This window comes from Lampris incognitus, chromosome 4 (genome assembly GCF_029633865.1).
Source record: "Lampris incognitus isolate fLamInc1 chromosome 4, fLamInc1.hap2, whole genome shotgun sequence".
Taxonomy (NCBI): domain Eukaryota; kingdom Metazoa; phylum Chordata; class Actinopteri; order Lampriformes; family Lampridae; genus Lampris; species Lampris incognitus.
In genome coordinates, this window is record NC_079214.1 from 47,967,836 (window position 1) to 47,991,778 (window position 23,943).

The 23,943-nt window shown below is 42.0% G+C and overlaps 1 protein-coding gene across 1 annotated transcript; it reads right to left on the reverse strand.

Moving 5' to 3' along the window:
* Window positions 1–303: 303 nt before the first annotated feature.
* On the reverse strand, window positions 304–23,943 carry LOC130112051 (C-type lectin domain family 18 member A-like). The gene is made up of 12 exons (XM_056279353.1): window positions 23,820–23,943; window positions 23,306–23,397; window positions 7,321–7,554; window positions 6,916–7,013; window positions 6,104–6,225; window positions 5,760–5,867; window positions 5,536–5,628; window positions 4,898–5,004; window positions 4,607–4,736; window positions 4,353–4,449; window positions 3,302–3,393; window positions 304–1,019 (listed from the first exon to the last, which is right to left on the reverse strand). The coding sequence occupies exons 1-12, from the start codon at window positions 23,941–23,943 to the stop codon at window positions 982–984; spliced, it is 1,335 nt and encodes a 444-aa protein (XP_056135328.1). The 3' UTR covers window positions 304–981.

The following is a 23,943-nucleotide window of genomic DNA, read 5'->3' on the forward strand; positions in this document are numbered from 1 at the left end:
CTGAATCGACCACTACACTACCCGGATGCCCCATCTCAAAATTAATTCATAACAACAAAGTGAAATCTGCTCATACAATGGACAGTCCTCTCATAAGTTACAGTGTAAGAATTGCATTTTATTCTCTTAAATGCCATAACAATCAACATATTTCCTGGTGTTTTCTTGCAGGTGTTGCAGATGTTGACTTAACCTAGTATTCACCCCAAATCTACAGTACAGTAAATAATGATGAATTTAATTTTTCAACATACTAAACTTGTGAATTAAATTCAAGTACACAGAATGAATGAAAATCAGTGTTTGTCAGATCACCTGGTGAGTTGTAGGTGAGCTGAGCTCTCATACCATATTGCCATTATTTGTCTAGGATTCGAGATACTGTCCGTCAACATGATGTACTTGGTCCGAATGGCATGTTAGCAGGTATCTGCCCACTTGATTCATCTCCACACAAAATCGAATCTCTGCCATCTCAAATGGTGTCATTGTGTAGCTGATCCTTTATAGTCGTGTATAGCTTGGCTTCCAACCTCCTTGTTGGAAGCCAAGCTAAAGGCGATTTTTTTTTTGACAGGGATCAATAAAGTATCAAACATTTGACAGCGTTGTAAGGCAAAGATCATTTTATGAAGTGGTAGTAGTGGTTGTTTTTTGGTTAAATTGTCTTGAAATTTTGGGATAACATCAATAATGCATCAGAGAAATGAATTCGGCAACAATTGAGATAATGCATTAACGATATCTGTATAGTACAAATTCAAACATCTACAGACATCTAACTGCTTGGACACTTGATGTACAATTCACAGGTTTTTCGAGAGTGCAGGGAGCAGATTGGTCACAAAATGCAGGTGTATCTTAGCTAAAATATATATACATACACACACACACACACACACACACACATATATATACTATATATATCCCCCTCATCCTGAAATCCATCCAGTGTTGCAGACTGTAGCCTCTGGTCCATCATCACCGGCCAACATCCCACAGTGCTATGTGCTCTGGAGCTGAGGAAGTGTACATACACACACACACACACACACACACACACTAGAAATGATTAAAACGCTAAAATTATTAAACGTTCTTAAAACATTTTGAACATAACTGCAGTAAAGATAAAACCAGACAAGCAAGAGGGAAAAAGTGGGACATGTATCCCATATTAACAGTAATTCTTTGACTCTTTGAAATTGACTGTTCAAAGGGCCCTGATCATTTCTGTGAGAATTCGAATCAGAACTGAAATTAATTTCCTTGGCCAAGTGAGTTTGCACATAAAGCTCAGTGAGAGAGTCTAAAATTGTTAACCTTCGATGGTGTTTTAAGCCCCCAACGTACTCTTCCAGGCAGCACTGCATGGAAGGCACTTCCCGCCCCCAACAGTTTCATCCAATCACAGCACTGGTTAGGGTTAGGGTTAGGGTTAGCGCCAGTGCTGTGATTGGCTGAAACTGTAGGGGACGGTGAGTGCCTTCCATGCAGCGCTGCCTTGAAGAGTACGTTGGGGGCTTAAAACACCATCGAGCATTGTTAACACCTCTCTTTGCATGAGCGAACAAGCACACTGAAGACACGCATGTGTGCACGCATATACACATGTAATATCACACACAACTACAGAATATACTGTAAATATACAAAAAGCTGCATCCCCTCCTCAGGCTGTGTGATTTCCATTCATTATCTTAATACCAATTAACACAACATATCATTGTAGCCTCAAATTATTAGTGTGTGTTTAATAATCACTGAAACCTAATTTGTTAATTTTCCTTTTTCGGTGGTACAGTGAAATCTCACTTCTTCTAAAGAGCTTGTGTAGTTGTGGTTAATTGTGAGCCAGAAATTGTTGGCGTTGCTGCTATGCAGGCTAACTTGCTATTCATCCGACAGCCTGGTCTCCCCAGCTACCATTGAACACGATTAAGTTATTAATGATCCCTGTTATACACAAGCAATAAGATGTCATTTGACCAATGCTGACCACCAATCCTCGTGGAGGATTAAGCAGTCTTCAAAATGCGGGCTGTAAAAATGTCACCCTTGCAACATGGCCTCCATTCAGAGCACTGTGGGAGATCAATAGATGATTGCAGACGCGCCAACCCCCAAAGACATACGCAATCAAGCAAAACCAAACAAACATCTGCCACCGTCTCATTTCTACTGATCAGTCTAAGTGGTATGTGTGCGTTTTAACACTGCAGGCCATTGTGTGGCTGATGTATGCATATTGATCCCCTAACAGGCTCTTCAGTGTGACTGGTGACTGCCATTGATTCTTGAAGTGCCAGACTGAAATGAGTAGGCAGTGTCACAATGAGAATTTCTTGACAAACACCAATGTAAATGTTTTAATCATTGCTTTATCATTCATGAATTCCCATCAGGTTCACACTTTAAACTTTACCCAGACATTAACTATTCCAACAGTGTGTTCCCTTACTAACTGTATGGCGTCTGCAGAGCTTCAGTGCTGCAGGTGCTGGAAGAGACAGTACAGAAACTCTGCTGGGAACCCTGATGCACTGAAGAAAGCATTATCTGTGGCTCTACAAGCCAAACAACCATAAGAGGTTCTCAAGAGAGGATTTAAAAATGACAATGGAGGTGCCCACTTGGAGCTACAAAGAAACGGCCATCAAAAAGATGTCACTGCGGCTTGCCCACTAAATACAGTACCAGTCAAAGGTTTGGACACATCTACTCATAGTAGGGCTTTTCTGTATTTCTACTAAACTCGCTTAGGTACCAAATGAAATAACTTGGTGGGGGATTTAAAATGTATATTTTTGAAATTCAAAATTTTTTTTAAATATAGGCAATGATTCCAAGATTTTGGAAAACATACATTAAATCAGCTGTGTCCAAACTTTTGACTGGTGCTGTAATTTCCCATCAGAAAAAAAAAACGTTAAAAATGACAGAATCCACTGGGCATGAAAGAGAGTTTTAAATTTACAATTTATAATGTATGGTTCTGGTTGGCAAATTTCAGCCAATGAATGGCTGTTCTGGGCGCAATCACTGATTTTCCCCCACACCTCACATGTTACAACTACACCTGTATTTCTAACTCTTTTCCAATTCCCCCTTATCTCTTATCACAAAGATAAACAACATGGCCACAAATTCATGGAAGGCCTTGATCATGTGTCGATTCTATATCAAATGGGTGACTATCTGACATTACACTTGGTCAGCCATTTGTAAAAACCATAAATTCTTCATGAGCTCTATAGCCCATCCTCAATTCGTTCAGCCACTCTTTCGCAGCAGAACTTACCATACTGGCAGATATATCGGTTACGTGTTTTACAGCGCTGGTCATTCCAGTTGAAGACACTTGAAGCCTGCAGCTCAACGCAGTTCCCAAAGCTGATCAAAGAAAAAGAATTGAGCAAGGGTGAGGACAGTCAGTCAGTCAGTCAGTCAGTCAGACAGACAGACAGACAGACAGACAGACAGACAGACAGACAGACAGACAGGCAGGCAGGCAGACAGGCAGGCAGGCAGGCATCTGGTGGCCAGAGTGAGTATTGCAGTTCAGCGTCCAACTTCAGCTGAAGGCTTTATCAAATTGTACTGGAAAACATATAAATAAATACAGCAGAACTTTGCTTCTGTTAATGGAAATCCTTTGTAACTAGTTCAGTGGACTATTTCAGTGCCGGCTTAAATAATATGTTTAATTTCAGACTGAAATTATTATGAAGACATATTCATCAATTTTAACTAGCCCATATAGTCTCTCTCAAGTCAGAGGTAATTTAGTTCCATGTCCATATTGCTGGATATCTATGTGTTTGGAAATATCTGCAGGCCAATTAGCTTTTCCCTCCTATATAGTCGTTGCTTTGCTATATTCTATGTATTAACTGTATATATCCAGCATTACCTCATGTCTGTGTGTAATCTCTGGTTGTATATAGTAATTCTGTTACTCTTGTCCACTCTGTGCATTCAACACCTATTGCACGTCTGTCCATCCTGGAAGAGGGATCCCTCCTCTATTGCTCTCCCTGAGGTTTCTCTCAACTTTTTCCTGATAAGTTTTTTTCTTGTGGAGTTTTTCCTCATCAGAGTCGAGGATCTAAGGATAAGGAGGTGTTGTATATTGCACTATTGTAAAGCCCTTTGAGAGTGATTTTGGGCTATAGAAATAAAATTGGCTTGACTTGACTATTGTAAATGAGCACCAAGTTCCAACTCACTGCATTCATTGCCTTCACCTCAATGATAAAAATGAAATATTCTGTGTAATAAAATTCACTGCAACACTCCATATGCGTATATGCATGAGGTGATCTTTGATAGGCACTGGGTGTGTCTCTCACCCCTGGTTGTCAGGCTGCCCGAAGGCGAAGCTGCTGAATACAGGTATCTCTCCGGTGTCCCAACGGAATGAGTCCTTCAGAGGTTTATAAGTAAGACCTACAGAGGGCAAGTCAGACTTGTTTAAGCAGAATTAACATGTTTTTCATAGTGTTATCCCTTAAACTTCCATGTGATTGCACTTATATGAGTCCTACATGACAAAATGTTAGCATCTGTATAAGGAGGTTGTGCAGGTGAGAATTGATGATAGTACCAATCCAGAAATTGTGCGTCTCAAAGTCGGAGTTGGTAACCTCATTGCTTGTCTCCAGCTGGCTGAGATAAAATGCCAAGATGTCCTGAACCTTCTGATTGTGGATGTGGGCAAGAATCCCCCCTCGATTCTGGTGGTTCAAACAAAGTAAAGGCTAAACTGAGCAAACAGTCAAACTCTAAAAGCACACCTAAAAGGTTTTCTCAGGCAGGAAATGGGGAAACAATGTATTGCAGCCCTAAAAAAAAACTATCTCGCTCTCTCAACGGGTAACATACGTCTGTCTCTCACCTGGCAGTCGCTTTTGGCGCCATAGTAGGTGTCAGCCTCTGGAGACACCATGAAGCACTCTCCGTCTATCTTAACATCACAGCTGTGGAAGGGAAACTGCAGCTTCTCTAAAGCAAGTAAAGACACCGGCAGCAACTCAAAGAGATGTTCAGAGCAGCCAACTCCTGAAATAACATCACTAACATGACTATCTTTCTTGTTTTGGCTAAACGTAACAGGCACATTTAGCTAAGTAATGCAGCCAACACTCGGGTGCATCCTGGATGTAAAAAAAACAACAGAGTTAAGAATCAATTGAATCTGGCTGAAATTTGGCAGAAGCAAGGTTAGACCTAGAAACTGGGCAGAAAAATCAACAAAAAATCAACGTAAGGAACATTTATTTTCTTGCTGTTTTTCAGCTGGAAAATATAGCACACGTGCATTGATAGTATCAGTTCACTTTGCAAAAACATTCAGCAGAGGTCTTGGGTGAAACCAATATATCCTCACACTTGGCACCATGAAGAAAACAAACAAAGCAAACCTTGCTATTTTTACATCTTAAAGCACTGATGAGATGTGAATGATATCCAAAAAAAAAAGTACACAACACAGACACAAACACATGCATGCAAACTACAGCACCATGTACTCACCTGCACACTCAGCACCCCCATAGCCAACATTGCACAGACATGAGCATTCCTCTTCCTTGTAGCGGCCAAATAAGCACTGTACACTGCAACGAACTGGAAACCAGATATTTTCTTTGTAAAATCATGCTTCTGTATTTTGTTAATATGCATGAAGAGAATGAACCGAGTAATGTTCAGCATGTTTAAGTCTCTAAACCACAAATACTACACTGGTAGTTCGTTACCCTGGCAGAAGCGTCCAGTAAACCCTGGGTCACAGTGGCACTTGCAGGTAGAGATGTTCAGTTGGCCATGCTGACCGCAACTCATACGGCAAGGATTCTTGGGTGTCTCTGAAAGGAAAAAGTGTGCACATATACACAAACACACATACAGTACATACACATGTACATAACCTCATGCATGTACACAACCACACACGCAAGCATACACACATTGACACTTACTTGGATAGATCACCAAAGCTGGCAAGTTTTGTGTAACACAATTTGCTATTGTGGCCATCCTTTGCCTCTCTGTCTGAAGGCTGGTGTAAATGTTGAACATTTTTTGTGTTTTGTTATCTCACCACACAGTCCTCCTATATGGTCCCACAATCTGAAGCAGCCAGACATAGAGGAAGTGCAGAGAGAGCAGTACAACCCTGCCTTATAGGGCGCCACCAAGTGACCATTCACCTCCCAGTTACCTCTGCAATTCATAAATGCATGCTGTACTAAAAGGACATGTACAAAAACAAAAATGCAGAAAAGGTGGAGAACACCAGAGTCTTAGATAGGAGAGGACATGCAGTGGTTGCAGATGAGTTGTAACTTTTTGTGAGATTTCTATATTATTTAACTTTGAAGAAATCCTTGTGGATTGACATGTTGTGTGTGAAGTGACGGAATTTTTTTTCTCCCCAACTGCACTTGGCCAATTACCCCACCCGTTCGAGCTGTCCCGGTCGCTGCTCCACCCCCTCTGCCGATCCGGGGAGGGCTGCAGACTACCACATGCCTCCTCTGATACATGCGGAGTTGCCAGCCGCTTCTTTTCACCTGACAGTGAGGAGTTTCGCCAGGGGGATGTAGCGCGTGGGAGGATCACGCTATTCCCCCCAGTCCCCCCCCCTGAACAGGCACCCTGACCAACCAGAGGAGGCGCTAGCGCAGCGACCAGGACACATACCCACATTCGGCTTCCCACTCACAGACACGGCCAATTGTGTCTGTAGGGATGCCCGACCAAGCCGGAGGTAACACGGGAATTTGAGCTGGTGATCCCCATGTTGGTAGGCAATGGAATAGACCCGAACGCCCCAAAGTTACTGAATTTTGAACACGTTATAATGTCTTCATTTGGCAGAAAAGTGACAAGACAAAGTGGTTTGGTTCTTACCCAGGTGCATATGCACAGACAAACAGCTCCCACGGATCCTGTTCATTTAGACACACTTGGCTGGCACAGCCCACCTGACTGGAAGTGGCCCACACCAGCTACACAACAACAAAGGGATTGAGCATATTTAGCAAGAAAGTGGCTAGGCAGCCCAACATACAACTATCAAACAGCTGTCTGAAAATCTACAGCATGACTTTACATAGCGTAGATCAGTTATACTCAGGTGAACACCACCACTACACCAGCTGATTTTACTGACATACCTTTCCGACCTTTGAACCTGAGAGGACTTACAAGCCAAATCAGATAGTGTAGTGTTGGGTTGGGATGTAAACATGCATGCATATGGGTCTCTGTGACTGAGTAGTACTGCAGCAGAGGATTTACAGGAAAATGCTATACCTGTGTGTAGTGTTGACAGGTGGCATTCTCTCTGCATTGCCCACTCAGGTAGAGAAAGTTTTGTCCCTCTTCAAACCAAGAGTCAATGACTTCAGAGAAGGAGGTGACGCCTCGGGCAGAGAGATGCGTATTCCAGCCAATGTGAGGGAATGGGGGTGAGTGCTGATGCGAGGGGCCTGTGTGGCATGATGCAGCCATCTCCACTGCAAGCAAGGCCAGCTTCTCATTCCACTCCTTCAGTGTTAAAACAACAATATCAGTTTCCACACATATTTTGATCACGTGTATTAGGAAGTGCTTTCAGTCGTCATAAGACTTTCAGGAATGTCTCCTGACTAGTTCATCTTCATTAGGACTGTAAAAGGTAAGCATCCTTCCAAAGAATCCAATGCACGCTGTTGACTTAGACAAGTATTAAAATAGTTTTTACGATAAAGGCATTTTAATAGCTTTCCCTCCATAGTGTCTTTTCAGTTACAACACACCTGAACCTATGAAAGAGTGGCTTTGGTGGTGGCACTTTGGCTCTGTCATGTGCCTTAATCTTTTCAGTTTCCCCTAGGAGCTAGGTAAAAAGGCTACCAAGCTAGGAATTGATCCCTAGGCTTTATGATAAGCGATCTTAAATCAGAAAATCCCTATAGCAAACTCAACTACAGCAATATGGCAGTGCAAAAGGTGATTTCTCTCTGGCTGTGGAGATACTGGCTTTATGTGAGTTACTAACCTGGTGAGAGATTTATGTCTACAAAAAAAAAAGACAGAACAAATTAACCTCCCACTCTCAATCACTTTCTCTGGTACTCTCACTGTGTGTGTGTGTGTGTGTGTGTGTGTGTGTGTGTGTGTGTGTGTGTGTGTGTGTGTGTGTCTCTCTCTCTCTCTCACACACACACACACACACACACACAAGTGCACACACATGACTTTGATTCTCTTCATTCGTCTCCTCTAACAAGTTCAGAAGAAATAAACTCATAGCATGTACGAAATGTTAAGTCCCAATAATGCTGTCATCCCATGCTTTATTGCATTTGTGTATGTGACAATGTAGTCAATTGAAGCAATAAATTCCTCACTGCATGCTATAATGACCAAGAAATCTGAGTTCTCCTGGTTGCGGACCCATGCCAGCAGTGCCTACATGAAACCAGGATGCACTGTGCACGAACTTCTGACACCCAAACCCCAAATCCTGACAGTTCATGTAGGTGGACGTTTCTTGCAGTTCCGTGTAGAAAGAACAGTGTCTTAAAAGCTTCACTCTCCGACTTGAAAACCGAAAAACAACATAAATTGAAGTGGATTAGTTTTATTGACAGCAAACACATGTTCTCGTCGTATTGTGCCTCAATGCGACAACTATGGAAAGAGGAAAGAGGAGGGAGTAAGCATAAGCTACCATCAATTACCAACACGTTGAATGGTGCAAAGAATGGCTCTGAGCAATAAATATCCCCAAATATGACAAGAACACACTGACAGCAATACTGGGAAATCTTCGGGTGTGCTCTTTGCATTTTGCAGCAGATGACTACAACAGGGACGGATATTTCAACTGTGCAATACCCTGGTGTATATTTATACAGCATTAGTACTGCATTAATATTTTGCACATATTTTTACAGATTTATTTTTCTGTATATATTGTTGTTATATATTGTAATATAATGCATAAACTTTTATATTTTTCTCATTTTTCTGTATATATTGTTATAAATTGTAGAAAATGCAAATTTTTTACACATTTCTTGTTTTTCTTATAATTTCACTTATGCTTATATATATTTTCTCTTCTAGAATGTGAGCAACTGTAACTTGACCCAATTTTCCCTCAGGGATCAATAAAGTATTTCTGATTCTGATTATGTCGATAGTTTTTCTTAGCCATGCAAAACCTGGAATAGTCGATGAGTTTGAAATGGATGTTCTTCAAAATGTCTTTTTAGGCAGTCATGCCAGGCTGTAGATAGATCTAGTTGCCTTTGACATAACCCATCTTGGCCATGGAGAGAACGCTGGCATTTACTGAAATTTTGTTTTTCAAAAATATAATAAACATTTTGTATTATGCGTTGATATTTCATCCTTTTCTGGTCTTCATACATTTTATAATAAATGCCTAGATTTAAAAAAGTGCATAACAGGTTCTGTTCCAATTGTCTTGTTTCCACAACAGAGGGAAATAAGTTTTTAAAGCACTTATTCCTTCTCACTTAGAAAACACGCCCCAAAGACAACAGCATTCCCATTCTGCCTCAAATGGTTTATTTTTAACCATATATCCCCCTCTCTCAGAAAAACATACTTTGCCATGGCTTGGAAGAAAATGCAATGCATTTTGTCTCTGAAGTGGATGATGTCTAGATAAGTCAGCAGGTTTGATCTGACATAGGTGTACCTGCTGCAAACTTTGATAGTCTTCAGTATGAAAATGAACAATTCAAGATTGTATATATGGTCCTAGGAATAGCTATGATACTGTGCAAAACCATCACATTCCCAGGCCTCTGGTAGAGGACCTGAGCTTGAGGAAGACACACACCACCTGAAAAAGGGTGAGAGGGAGATTTATATATCAGGGGAGAACAGTACTGATCATGAAGGATCCCAACAAGGGTACAACACCTTCAAACTACCGGCTGATAACCTGTCTCTCCACAACATGGAAGATCCTGTCAGGCATCATAGCAGCTAAGCTGAAAGAGCACATGAGTCAATAGATGAGCAAAACTCAGAAAGGAATTGGGAACAACACCAAAGGGTCAATCAAAGCATCAGGTACTGGTTGACAGAGCAGTCACCCAAGACTCTAAGACCTGACAGACCAACCTGAGCACAACCTTGACTGACTACAAGATAGCCTACGCTTCAATACCACACACATGGTTACTGGAGTGCTTGGCACTATACAAAGCAAATAGGACACTAATAGTCTTCATCAAGAACTCAATGCAGCAGTAGAAAACAACACTAGAGGCCAACTCAAAGACAATCACATAGGTAACCATCAAATGTGGCATATACCAAGATGATGCACTATCCCCACTGCTGTTCTGCACAGGCCTGAACCCCCTCAGTCAGATCATCACAAAGAGTGGATATGGATGCAGGTTCAGAAGTGGAGTTACCATCAGCCACCTCCTATACATGGATGACATCAAGCTGTATGCCAGGAATGAGTGAGACATTGACTCACTGATCCACCTCATAAGGATCTACAGCAATGACATTGGGATGTCATTCGGGCTGGACAAATGCGGTTGAATAGTGTCAAAAAGAGAATAGAATAGAAAAGAACAGAATACTCTTTATTAGTCATTTTGTACCTACATGCAAATGAACTTTACTTTCTGCATTTAACCCATCCTAGCTATGTAGCTAGGAGCAGTGGGCAGCCACCATGCAGCACCCAAGGACCAACTCCAGTTATTTCTTCCTATTGCCTTGGCCAGGGGCACAGACAGGAGTATTAACCTAACATGCATGTCTTTTTTGACGGTGGGAGGAAACCCATGCAGACATGGGGAGAACATGCAAACTCCACACAGAAAGGACCTGGGACGGCCTGGAGTACGAACCCAGGACTTTCTTGCTGTGAGGCAACAGCACTAACCACTGGGCCACCGTGCTGCCCGCACTGGGCCACCCAGAGGAAAAGTGGTGAGGACTGAAGGGCTTGAATTATCAGCTGGCAGGATAACAGAAATACAGGACAGTTACAAGTACCTGGGTAGTCCACGGGCAAATGGAAACCACGAGGAGGCAGCAAGGAAGTCAGCTACAGCCAAATACCTCCAGAGAGTAAGGCAGGTTCTGAGGAGCCAGCTCAATGGGAAGAACAAGATCCAAGCCATCAACACATATGCCCTACCAGTCATCAGATACCCAGCTGGAATAATAAATTGGCCAAAGCAGGAGGTAAAGGCCACAGATATCAGGACACGGAAACGCCTGACAAAGAGGGGGGGGCATGGGCCGCGGAACGCATTTCGAATGGGTAGGGCCAAGAATGATGTGACGTCCCCCCCCCCAAGCCACACTCGTAACGCATAACTTTATTTATTATTATTTGTTATTGACGTTTTTATTTGTCCTGATTATAGCCTACACTTGGGTCACAATCAAATAGTATAATCAGTATGATTAGAAAGCATAAATCATTTGACACGTCAAGTCCAGTTGCATAGGATTAAAAAATGTCAACGCTCACCACCCCGTCTTAAAAGTTCCCAGAGAAGTTCCTCCGTCACTCGGTGTGCTGGATGACGTCACTGGCAATGGCGAGACCATCCACATTGGCCGAAGCATCCCTGTGTGTGTGGCTGCACATCAAGTCATTGAGTCTCCTTTGAGTCATTGTTGACCTTAGATAAGTCTTCATACGACGAAGGGTTGAAAAAGACCTCTCGGCGCTGGCAGTTGACACAGGAATTGTATATAACAACTTCAACAGCCTGTGTACATCTGGCGATAGGCTCATAACGTTGAGGGTAGCAGCGGCAGAGGGGCTAGTTGGAGCAGCGACAGTTAGACATTTTACTTCTGGTTCCTCAGAGGGCTCATTGTGGGCTGGAGTGACGGTGGTTGTCTCAGCTACCTTGGTTAACTTTGACCCGAAGAAATCAGTTATTGTTCGACGCTTCATCATTCATTTTAACGTTACTATTGCTTAAAGTTTAGAGTTAGTCTAATTACATAGAGCGCTGGTATTTTGTTCTGTGAAATTCACGTCTGTGACGCTAAGCTCACGTGACACAAATAACCAATCAATCATTAGGAAACAGAGTTTGTTGCTTGTGATAAGCTACGTACTGTACGTAGGCTTACAGCTAGTGGAAATTAGCCCGGGAAGCGCGCAAAATTGCAATACATTAAGAATGTAATGTATTTGCGATTTGAATTTTTACACGTTTATGTTTGAGGCACGCCAAAGTAGGTATGGCCACGGCCCTACTGGCCATACCGGTTCCGCGGCCTATTGGGGGGGGGGGGTCCACCCTTGTGTCGCTATCTCACACTGGACCAGATCTAGGCTCTTAAGGAGTGGTTGAGCAACAAAATAGCAGACCAGAGACTGGGGTAACAAAATGAAAAAGCTGTCAATTTAATGAAAAAATAGTGTAAATTCACTTGAACATGAAAATTATTCACAGCTATGTGTCACACATCCATATACTTAAATCCCTGGTTTGAATCCCTTTTTAATTCCAATTAGGTTGTTTAGGTTCAGGTTTCTAATTAGTTTAGTCAATTATCTATTTTATATTTTCCAATTAAGATGAGACTGGTCTATATTTTTCCTAGGATAACATCCTACTTTATCAAGCTAGACCTTTTTAGTTATTTTATCCTTTGAGTTAACTCTTTTTAGTTTCAGGTGAATCAGGTAAATCTACACTATAAATTCCCTTTTTCGGGTAAATTGACCCTTTGAGATTAAACCTTGCAGGGAAAACCATCCAAATTCACCATTCAACTCAAAACATGAATATACCGCCAGTAACGTTAACAATTTAACCTTAATAAATGCAAATTAAAAAAATATATATTTCTGATTTTCCCCTTTTTAGTGGCCAATCGATCCCTATTCTAGTTCAAACACCCACCCTCGTACTGCATGCGTTCGCCAACTGCATCTCTCCGACCGGCAGTCTCGAAGGAGACGCCTCGCCCCTTTCGTGACAAGGCGAATCCAGGCCGAACCACTGCTTTTTCCGACACACACAGAGACGCATTCATGTGACGAACACAAGCCGACTCCGCCCCCCTCCCGAAGACAGCGTTGCCAATTATTGCTGCTTCACCGAGTCCGGCCATAGTCGGATCTGACGACACCGGGGCGCGAATCGTGGTCCCCATTGGGCAACTGCATCAACACAAAGCCGATGCTTAGACCGCTACACCACCGCGGACCCTAACAGGTAACTATTTACACAGGGCCCAAGTGGACTGTAATTGCCACTGTGCTCCTTTTCTGCTTGGAGTAATCATGGAAAGTATAGGTAAAGGTACGCTTCCTCCTTCACTGACACAAGGTTTGATCACCTTAATTCCCAAATGCAAAAAAGATCTTCTTTTTATTGATAATTGGCGGCCCATTTCTTTGTTAAATAATGACTACAAAGTTTTTGCTTCAATAATTGGTAAAAGAATTCAATCTGTGTTAGATCCAATTATTGATGAAGTTCAGTCAGGTTTTATGAGAAAAAGACATATTTCTAACAATATCAGGCTGGTTTTAGATGTAATTGATTATTCATTCTTATTTCCTGATGACAGCTTCATTCTTTGTTTGGACTTCTATAAAGCTTTTGATATGGTAGAACACAAATTTATTTTTAGTTCCCTGGAAAAAATTGGTTTTGGTGACTTCTTTTGTCAATCTGTTAAAACTCTGTATGCTAATAGTAATAGCTCCATCAAGTTGAAATGTGGTACATCTCCGAGGTTTGATTTGAAGCGTGGCATCCGGCAGGGTTGTCCGGCCTCTCCATACTTATTTCTTCTATGTACTCAACTCCTTACTAATCATGTTAAGAATAGTCTTATAAAAGGGATCTCCATTGTAGGGAGAGATATTATAATTAGTCAACTTGCTGACGACACTACCCTATTTCTTAAGAATGCTAGTCAAGTTCCCATTGCTATTAAAACTATAGAACCTTTTTCTGAAGCCTCTGGTCTTTGTTTGAATTTGAACAAATGTGAGCTTTTTTCTCTTAAAGAGTGTAACATACTTCCTATCTCTAACATACCGGTCAAGGAAAAGATTACCTATCTAGGGATTATCATTATGAGAAATGAAGAAGAAAGATGTTATGAAATCTTTAACCCTATTATTGAGAAAACGAAGAAAAAGCTTAACCATTGGTTACAAAGAGATTTATCTTTAAAAGGGTGAGTATTATTAGCCAAAGCAGAAGGTTTATCCCGTCTAATTTATGCAGCAATCCCTCTGTTTGTCAATAAGCAGACTTGCAACGCAACAGATACAGTACTCTTAAACTTCTTAAGGAAAAACAAGACTCATTATGTTAAGAGGTCTGTCATTATGAATACATATGACTCTGGGGGGCTAAATTTTCTTGATTTTACTACTCTTAATAATACCTTTAAGATTAATTGGATAAAGCATTTTCTGAACAACCCCACTTCTATTGGAACTTTATACCGGAGTATATTTTTTCCAAGATTGGTGGTCGTAATTATGTACTTTTATGTGATTACAAGATAGAGAAACGTCCCTTAAAGCTAGCTGAATTCCACAGGCAGATGCTTTTGTCATGGTCTTTAATTTACAAGCACAATTTCTCTCCACACAACTGTTTCATTTGGAATAATCAACATATTAAATTTAAGAATAGGTCTTTATTCTATCGAAATTGGTTTAGCAATGGTATCATGGTAGTCAACCAATACTTAATGCTAATGGTCTCCTGTTAAGGTATTCTGAATTCCTTAATGCCTATGCTATTCCTGTTACCCCAAAGGAGTTTGCAATGGTCATGGATGCTGTTCCTTCTGGAATTCTGACCCTCCTAAGGGGTTCCGAAGGACCAGCATCCTTGCCGGCACTTGATCCTAAATTATTTTTTGTGGGTAAAGTCTGCCTGTCTACCACCTTAAGGAATAATAACCTTAATATTCGTTCCTTATTTCAATCTGACATTACTTGTATACCTTCTGCTGTCTCATATTGGTCTAGTTTTGCTGGCAACTTGAATTGGAAAAATATATGGTGTCCCCCGTGCAAATATCTTCTTACTAATAAAATAAGGGAAATTTCTTTTAAAATGTTACATAGTTTCTATCCTGTAAACGCCTATCTAGTTAATAAGTTTAAGAAAGACTTGTGTGTAAAATGCGCTTTATGTGAATTGCACCCTGAAACTATGCTGCACCTGTTCTGGCAATGTCCTTATACTGTCAAATTCTGGAAAGACCTATCATGATATATTTGATAATGTTGACCCTGACTTTTCTCTTTATTGGAAAAATGTATTGTTTGGTATTCATGTTAATAATAGTAACAAAAGTAAAGAATTCTAAATCATAAATGTATTATTTTAGCAAAGTATCACATTCATAAGTCAGAATTTAGCCATTCTAAACCCCTATTTTTAGTTTTTGAAAATGACACCAAACAATACATTAAGACCATCACTGACTCGAAAAATAAGAAAGCTGCGAAGACTGTCTATTTTTGCAATCTATTTAATGTCTTTATTTGAAGATTCCCCCTGGCTCCATTTAAATTGGCTTTTTTTCTGTTTCATTGTTGGTTGTATTAACAACTCTGTTGTTTGTATTTGTTGTTCTTGTTTGACAGATATATTTGAATACTGAATATTGTATCTTCTATACAACTTGTTTAACAAACAAAAAAAACAAAAAAACCCAAAACCCTCTCATTCTCATGTCCGTGACTTCAGCAGCCTGGCACATTTCAGTGGCAAATGGTAAAGTTAATTCCTTCTCCTTTAGTAGCCGCCGCCGCCGCATGTCCTCGTTTGCAATTTCCATCACAATTTTGTCACGAATCAGCTCATCTTTCAATGCCCCGTATTCGCATGCAGCAGCTCTTTCTCTCAAACGAGTTAAGGAATTGTCCACTGACTCGCCCTCTTCCTGTCTACAATTTCCAAAGACGAACCGCTCGTAAATGACGTTCCTGGCAGGTTTGACGTAACTCTGCAAAGCATCGAGTATGACCTTTGCGTCACCTTGTTGTTGCGCCGTGAGACAGACTGTGCCAATAGACATGCCTGCATTCGCCACCCATTAAACTTAGTAAGTCACCACCTGGACTTCCTTGGGTTTCTCCAGTAGTCCAGTCGCCAGCGCATAGTCCTCGTATTCATCTCTGAAATTGTCCCAATTAGTATGCCAGTTGCCTGTAAGATTCATGGGTTTCGGAGGGGGAATGTTCGTCGCCATAATGATGGAACGTGAGGTCTCGTCTGCAGACATGTCAGCGTTGGCTGGCTAACAACTTAGCCACTTGAATTGATTTAGCTAATTTAGAAAACAACAGCGTTTGTTCGCATATGGAACGTATTTCGCCTACGACGTTACTTTTCTTAGTTAGAAAATAACAAAAGCGTTGTTTCCGAGCCACTTCTGACACCATGTTTCAGTATAATGAATGAAGGCAGATGTTTCGGAGTTAAAACTGACGAGCTTGCTCATGAGTGCTGACGCACTAATTCCATCTGGCTCGGACACAACAACTTCCGGGGCAAAACGCCCCTACAACGACAGACAGCCGGCAAAGCAACACCACCCAAATTCCAATAGATGGGAGCAACGTGCCATCCAAGACCCGTAACAAAAGACGCGAGGTGTAAAGTTCGGCAACCATGTTAGAACAGATACAAGACCCTGTGTGCGGAATCGATAGCTTCCTAACTGCCTCTGGCGTATGACAGCCTGGTTAGTCGATTACCTATCACCTAGACCCCGTAACAGACCTTTTTCGCACTATAGCCTAAATTCGTATAGATAGGATAGGATGGATGTTCAAATTGTTGACACTTATAAATACTTGGGAACTGTGTTCGACTCTCAACTCAAGTTCTATGTGATCACAGATTCGATTGTCAAGGGTGGACAACAAAGAATTCACTAACTGTGGAAGCTTAACTCCTTTAACATCTGTAACACCATCCATCCATTATCCAGATGGCTTATCCTGCTCTCAGGGTCGCGGAAGCCTATCCCAGAAGTCATTGGGCGGCAGGCGGGGAGACACCCTGGACAGGCCGCCAGGCCATTACAGGGCACACGCGCGCGCGCGCGCGCACACACACACACACACACACACACACACACACACACACACACACACACACACACACACACACACACACACACACACACACACACACTCCTAGGGACAATTTAGTACAGCCGATTCACCTGACCTGCATGTCTTTGGATTGTGGAAGGAAACCAGAAACCCCCCGAGGAAACCCACGCTGACACGGGGAGAACATGCAAACTCCACACAGGATGAACCGAGATGACTCCCAAGGTTGGATTACCCCAGGGCTCGAACCCAGCACCTTCTTGCTGTGAGGCAACCACGCTATCCACTGCGCCACCTTGCCAGGGTTACATGCCCGCATGAGGACTTGTTTTTCATGGACGTCATGATGATGACATCTGATGGTGTCTGCAACACCATCTATGTATTTTCTACCAGTCATTTATTGAAAGTCTTTTAACTTTTTCTTTATTTGTTGGTTTAATGGGTTGACTGTGAAGGACAGGAATAGCCTAAACGGTATCGTTAAGGTCTGCTCCAAGATAATTGGAGTCCAGCAGAGAGACTTGTGCTCCCTCTGGGAGAAATGTATGGCCCAGAAAGCAAAAGGCATTATTAGCCAATCTGACCATGTTCTGTCCAGTGAATTCACTGTAATACCCTCAGGTCGGCGCTATAAAGCGCCCCCTAGGAAGACAAATAGCTATTCAAAGTCCTTCATTCCTTCTGCTGTGAATGCTTTATTTTGTTTTAAACCACAATAGTTGGATTATACCTTGTCTGTTTTTCACATGGTTTGTAGGCCTATACATTCACTGAATGTAGTGGTGGAATGTAACGTGCAATGGATCTTAGGGTGGTTTATTTATTTATTCTATTCTTTTAACTTACATGACGTTTTATCCTTAGCCTGGTCCTCGTGTGAGTCTGCATACATGGCCACACAAGGGTGCCAGTGTGCATCTCTTGCCCATGAACTGATCTGTCTATTGTCTCTGACATACCGATGATTGCCGCTTGTCTGTGAGTTGTGTATGGTCTGGGTAGACTGGGGAACTGAATTGCCCTTCTGGGATAAATAAAGTTGTCTGAATCTGAATCTGAAATCGGCAAAGTGGGATTACATTGTCTGTCTGGCCAGCTCAGTGATAGACTGTCATTCATTAGGTAATCTATTTAAGCCATGTCTTGTTTAATGAACATCAAGTGGTAGTGGAATGACCCTGGACAGAATGGCAACCAAAGGACATTACTGAGGAGATAGTGGTTTGGGCCCTCTGAGACCCAAGAGTAGTATGCAAAGATTTGTTACAGCTCCTGTTTTAGTCACCTTGAAGAAGAAGAGAAGGAAAAATGAAGGACAGACAAGAGGTTTGTGTGTGCACAGGAAAGATAAATGAAGGTAAGGGCAGGGAGGATACTGTCTATCGAATGCACAACTATGAAACTCTGGATCAACACGCGTAACTTCAGGATTCCCAATCCTTTGAAGACCTTAAATCCATCCAAAATATTCTCCACTCTCATCAACATGACTTCCAAGTGAATGGCCTAGAATTCTAAGACCCAAATCAAACTCTTTTATTTCAGCATAAATATCAATATATCTCAATCAAGACACCATTTGCACTGTAAATACTAGATGCAGTAAAACCTCCCTGATCTCATTCTCTTGGATACATCCAGACTGGTAAAATGCACCAAATGACTGAAATGCCACACACTGGAGGCATCCAGGTAGCATAGCGATCTATTCCATTGCCTACCAACATGGGGATCGCCAGTTCGAATCCCCGTGTTACTTCTGGCTTGGTCAGGCATCCGTCCCTACAGACACAATTGGCCATGTCTGCCGGTGGGAAGCCAGATTGTGGGTATGTGTCCTGGTCGCTGCACTAGCACCTCCTCTGGTCAGTCGGGATGCCTGTTCGGGGGAGAGGGGGAACTGGGGGGGAATAGCGTGATCTTCCCACACGCTATGTCCCCCTGGCAAAACTCCTCACTGTCAGGTGAAAAGAAGCAGCTGGTGACTCCACATGTATCAGAGGAGGCATGTGGTAGTCGGCAGCCCTTCCCGGATCGGCAGAGGGGGTGGAGCAGAGACCGGGACGGCTCGGAAAATAGGGTAATTGGCCAAGTACAATTGGGGAAAAAAGAGGGGAAAATAGCCACACACAAAAAAGAGAAAAGAAAGAAATACTACACACTGGAACACCCTTCGAAATAATCAAATAATCAAGTATTTTGAAACTACCTTCAATCTTCAAGATTTACATGCAAACAAATATCCTTTTTGATTCGTTCTATCACTGGAGTATTTAAGACAATAACTAAACCACAAATAACCAAATCATGGATGTTTTTGAGCTTGCTCATGTAAATTGGTTCTTGTCAGGTAGGACCTTCCCAGCAATGATATGCCACTGATCTACTATCACTATTGTATTATCGTAGAAATGGTAGGAAAATAATCCATTGAAAAGAAGGGTAGGTTTGAAAACTCCATGGTCAAACCCAGTGCAGATGGTAGCTTGGCTGTGTGAGGAGGGGGTGGGTTAAGAGTGACTCCATACTAAGCACCCTTGAGGCTATTATTCGTTCTGTTCTCTGATGTCAGCCAACTAAAGCCATCCAAGTGTGATTCAAGGCCACCAGAGGGGAACAAGGTCACCGAGCAATTCCCCTGTTAAAACATTTAATTTTACACCGCAACATATCGTTAACAACTGTGGAAATCACATCTCTTGGTGTGTTTTTAGGTTTTAAGCTGTGGCACCTATGTTGTGGTAATATCAGCAAGCAGTACATACATGTACGTCAAGCACTTCATATTGCTTTCGCATATGAAATATGCTATATTAATAAAGTTGCTTTGCCTTGCATGAATATTTTTTGGTTGTGGCTCTCCAAAACTGAAGCTCAGTTCTGTTTGTAGCATTGTGACATTTCCACTGATTTAAAATGTACTGTGGGAGCAGTGCAGAGTTCTGACAGAGATGACTGAGCCCAAGTCTTAAAAGCAGAAGTCCTGATTTGCACATCAACAGTAAAAGCCCATATATAATTGCAGTCTTTGAAAGCAATAAAATGAATTCACAATCTATCTTTGCCTCGGGAGCTCTTAGAAAACCTTGACTCAGGGCAAGAGAGAAGAGCAACATTGAGATGCCCTACTGGTATTTCATCTCCTCCTGAAAGAAAAGCCTGAAGGTCCGTGTTATAATCACTTTACCGACACAATCTGACTACAACGCTCACTGTCTGTATTGTCGAAAAAAACTCTAGTGATAATCAGGGACGCAGCTAAAGCCTTGAGCCTTTTAATGCTTATCAGTAAAGCTCTTTCAAATGCTTCTTCAGCCTAGCAAAGCTTTCTCTGAGGGTTTCCAGAGGAAAATTACCTGTAATACCACAGTTGTGAATGCATAATGATTATCCCCATCCCATTTTTCTCATTACCACCTTATCAGTTGAGAGCAGTTCTCTAAGGCTGAGCAGTCTAAGAAAAAGGCTCTGCACATAAAGAGAGCTTTGAGGATGTTATTTGTAAAAATCCAAAGCAAAAAAACAAAAAACAAAAACAGCTTTGCCCACCACCCATTTCATATTGGATCCAGGGGATATACAGTGCATTGTGAGTTTTATAATTCAGTTCTGGTCATATCAGCTGTCAGCAAAACAAGGTTAGCATAGCAAAGTAATGATGAAATGAGGTGGAGTCCACTCTGCTTGATTCTTATGCAGATGATTACTGAACACTCATCATTATTTAGCAAGGATGCTCACCCATATGCTTGTCTTGTCCTGTTTTTTTGTTTGTTTTTTTTCACGGTGTATGAGGCATATCATGGGTAATTTGCCTGTGTTAGCTATGTGAGCAGCATGCAGAGCAGTTTTGTAAGTAGCAGGAGGCCAGAGGATGTGTGTTTAAGCCCCTGTGTCAGCAAGCAACTGTCTCACCGAGGCCTCATGCAGTTAAGACAGTGAGTCACTACCAGCTCCAGCACACAGGCCTACTTAATTACTAGCACCCTTAAATAACATCTAGAAATGATACAAAAATATTATTTGGCTTTATCTAGTTTCTCATCTGACTTTCTTCTGCCTTTTTGTGCCGCGGCAGATTAATTTAGTGGCATTTCATTGGGTTTTCCTCTCAACTTTCTTTATTTTAGGAGAGGTGTGTTGTGCCACACGTGTCAAGTCATGTTTATTTGTATAGCCCAAAGCCACAAGGTAGTCCCAAAGAGCTTTACACATCTTGCTCACATCTTGCTCCTGTCTAGTAAGGTGAAAACAAGTAAAAGGTATGACTTGGGCCAGTGCTAAACATTGGTATTCTTGAGGTCTGTGAGCATTTGTCCCATTGATTTATTTAGAAGCACAATATTGTAACTTGAGCCATGACTGTATGTTTTTAATATTATGAATTTAATTGCAAGATGCTCTGGATAACTGCATCAGTTAAATGGTTGAAAGGCCTTTAGTCAAACTCTTAAAGGATAGGTTCAATATTTTTGAACCATCGTCAGAAATAATTCACATATACGGGTGGCACGGTGGCACGGTGGTTAGTGCTGTCGCCTCACAGCAAGAATGTCCTGGGTTTGAACCCCGGGGTTGTCCAACCTTGGGGTCATCCCAGGTCATCCTCTGCGTGGAGTTTGCATGTTCTCCCCGTGTCTGCAATGGGTTTTCTCTGGGTGCTCTGGTTTCCCCCACCATCAAAAAGACATGTATGTTAGGGTTAATACTCCTGTCTGTGCCCTTGACCGAGGCATGGCGAGATGAACTGGAGTTGGTCCCCGGGCACTGCACAGCGGATGCCCACTGCTCCTAGCTACACAACTAGGATGGATTAAATGCAGGGCGTAATTTCCCTACAGGGATCATTAAAGTATATCCAAAAAAAAAAAATAATTGTACAGACAAAAATTTAACTGATTGTTCCAGTATTGAAAAACATTAAAATACACATGACTGTATGAGTGTAAGCTTTCTATTTATGAAAAGGAGATGGTTTTTGAAGGCTTAAACCATTGCCCCATCGGACTGAGAAGACGCAGTCAAGTGTTAAATTTGTCAATGCTTCAGTGATCAGTGGAGTTTTTGTGCATATGATTGACAATAATAACCAGAAATATTTCAATTAGGTCGAAGAAAAAAAAACTGAACCTATTCTTTAGTGTTTGTAGCTGTTTCACAGCGGTGCTGTGGTGGGTTTCCTAAATACCACAATGATTTTGCACCAGCAGAAGGAGTCTAATTGTCACATTATCACACAGCTGCAGTGGAGCAGAACAGATAGTAGACAGCACCACACTAAGCCTTACTACTTCACACTGTAGGGACTATCAGTATTATAGAGGAAGATACCCTTCGAGAAAACTCGCTCATCCCCGCGTTCATTTCCAAAAAATATGTAGCTGCTCTATCTGGACAGAGTTGTCTTTTCTTTACTACGTATAACCATCAAGGCGAATGTGAAGTCTTCGCGTGTGTGTGTGTGTGTGTGTGTGTGTGTGTGTGTGTGTGTGTGTGTGTGTGTGTGTGTGTGTGTGTGTGTGTGTGTGTGTGTGTGTGTGGCACTTTACATGGTGGGGGTCCTCGGTGTATATATGCATGTATTTGTATGTGTGTGTTTGCCGGGTATGTCTGTGTATATGTGTTCTGTGCATGTGTGCGTGTTCTGTGCGTGTGTGTGTGTGTGTGTGTGTGTGTTCTGTGTGTGTGTCTGTGTGTCTGTGTGTCCGTGTGAGTGATAGCTGTGTTCCTCTTTTAAAGCTTATCCTCTCTGACAGACGGAAATGGGCAAAGGAGAGAGAACACTATAGATAGAGCATGGGAAAGAGCACAGGGGACTTCTGGCATCTCTAAGGTGGCCTTGATGTCTGCTGGAACTTCTGCAAGTCACATAACTTAATGGTTATGTTTTGCATTGGAGTACCCTTGCATACCCACAGCAGTATCATGCATCAGAGAGACTAAACATTGGTTTGGATATCAGATATGTGGCTGTGAATCAAGGCCTTGCGTGTACTGAGGCTATGCAGTTTGCCTCACTAAGAGGGTAGGGCCAAATAACATTCATTTCTATTTACACACAATTCAGTGCACACACACACACACACACACACACACACACACACACACACACACACACACACACACACACACACACACACACACACGAAACGGGGAATAAAGGGCACAAACCATTTTTTGCATGTTGGCTGCCATAGGTTTGACCCGGCTGCGCAGTCTATTGTGCTGCGTAACAATCTTAGAGTGCTCCTTCACCCCAAGCTCTGGAATAAAAGAGAAGCGCTCAATTATTTTACCGCTAACGCTATCCCTATGGCAACGGCATGCAAATGTGTGTGTGCGCGCGTAGCGGAGAGTACAGTAAAACATTAAAAAAGAACAAGAGTTGATTAGTCGACCAAAGAAGCTTTTATATTTCGCATCCTGTGCAAGTATTTTAGCTTCGTCAATGTTTCAGAATTAACTGAGAGCTCCCGAACCGAATTTATGACCGCTGGCAGGGATTTCATTCTCAACCGCTGCATAAAATGACGATAAAGTTCATTAACGTGTACTCGCTAAAAGGTCTCGAAGGATTTCAACAGCTCCGGGTTGCAGTAAAACCTTAGTCCTGAATCACGCTCACTTTAACAGGTTTACAGCATCGCTACCTGCCTGCCTCGTGTCCGAGTTGAACTTCCCTTACCGTTTGCAGGTGTCTTGATGTTTTTCGCTTTCTCTGTAACAATCAGGTTCGCGTTACTGAACTGAGTCAGCTGGAACAGAACCACAAACAGACCCCAGGACCGGGAACCGCGTGTAGACCCCAT

What these genes read in the sequence shown, in the direction of transcription:
- LOC130112051 (XM_056279353.1), bottom strand. Translation starts at nt 23,943, where the DNA reads ATGGGGTCTACACGCGGTTCCCGGTCCTGGGGTCTGTTTGTGGTTCTG. An exon ending in CCATATAGGAGGACTGTGTG is followed by an intron (nt 5,868 to 6,103) that starts GTGAGATAACAA and finishes TTTTCCTTTCAG; the next exon opens with AGACACCCAAGAATCCTTGC. An exon ending in GGGCAGCCTGACAACCAGGG is followed by an intron (nt 3,394 to 4,352) that starts GTGAGAGACACA and finishes TTCTTTGATCAG; the next exon opens with CTTTGGGAACTGCGTTGAGC.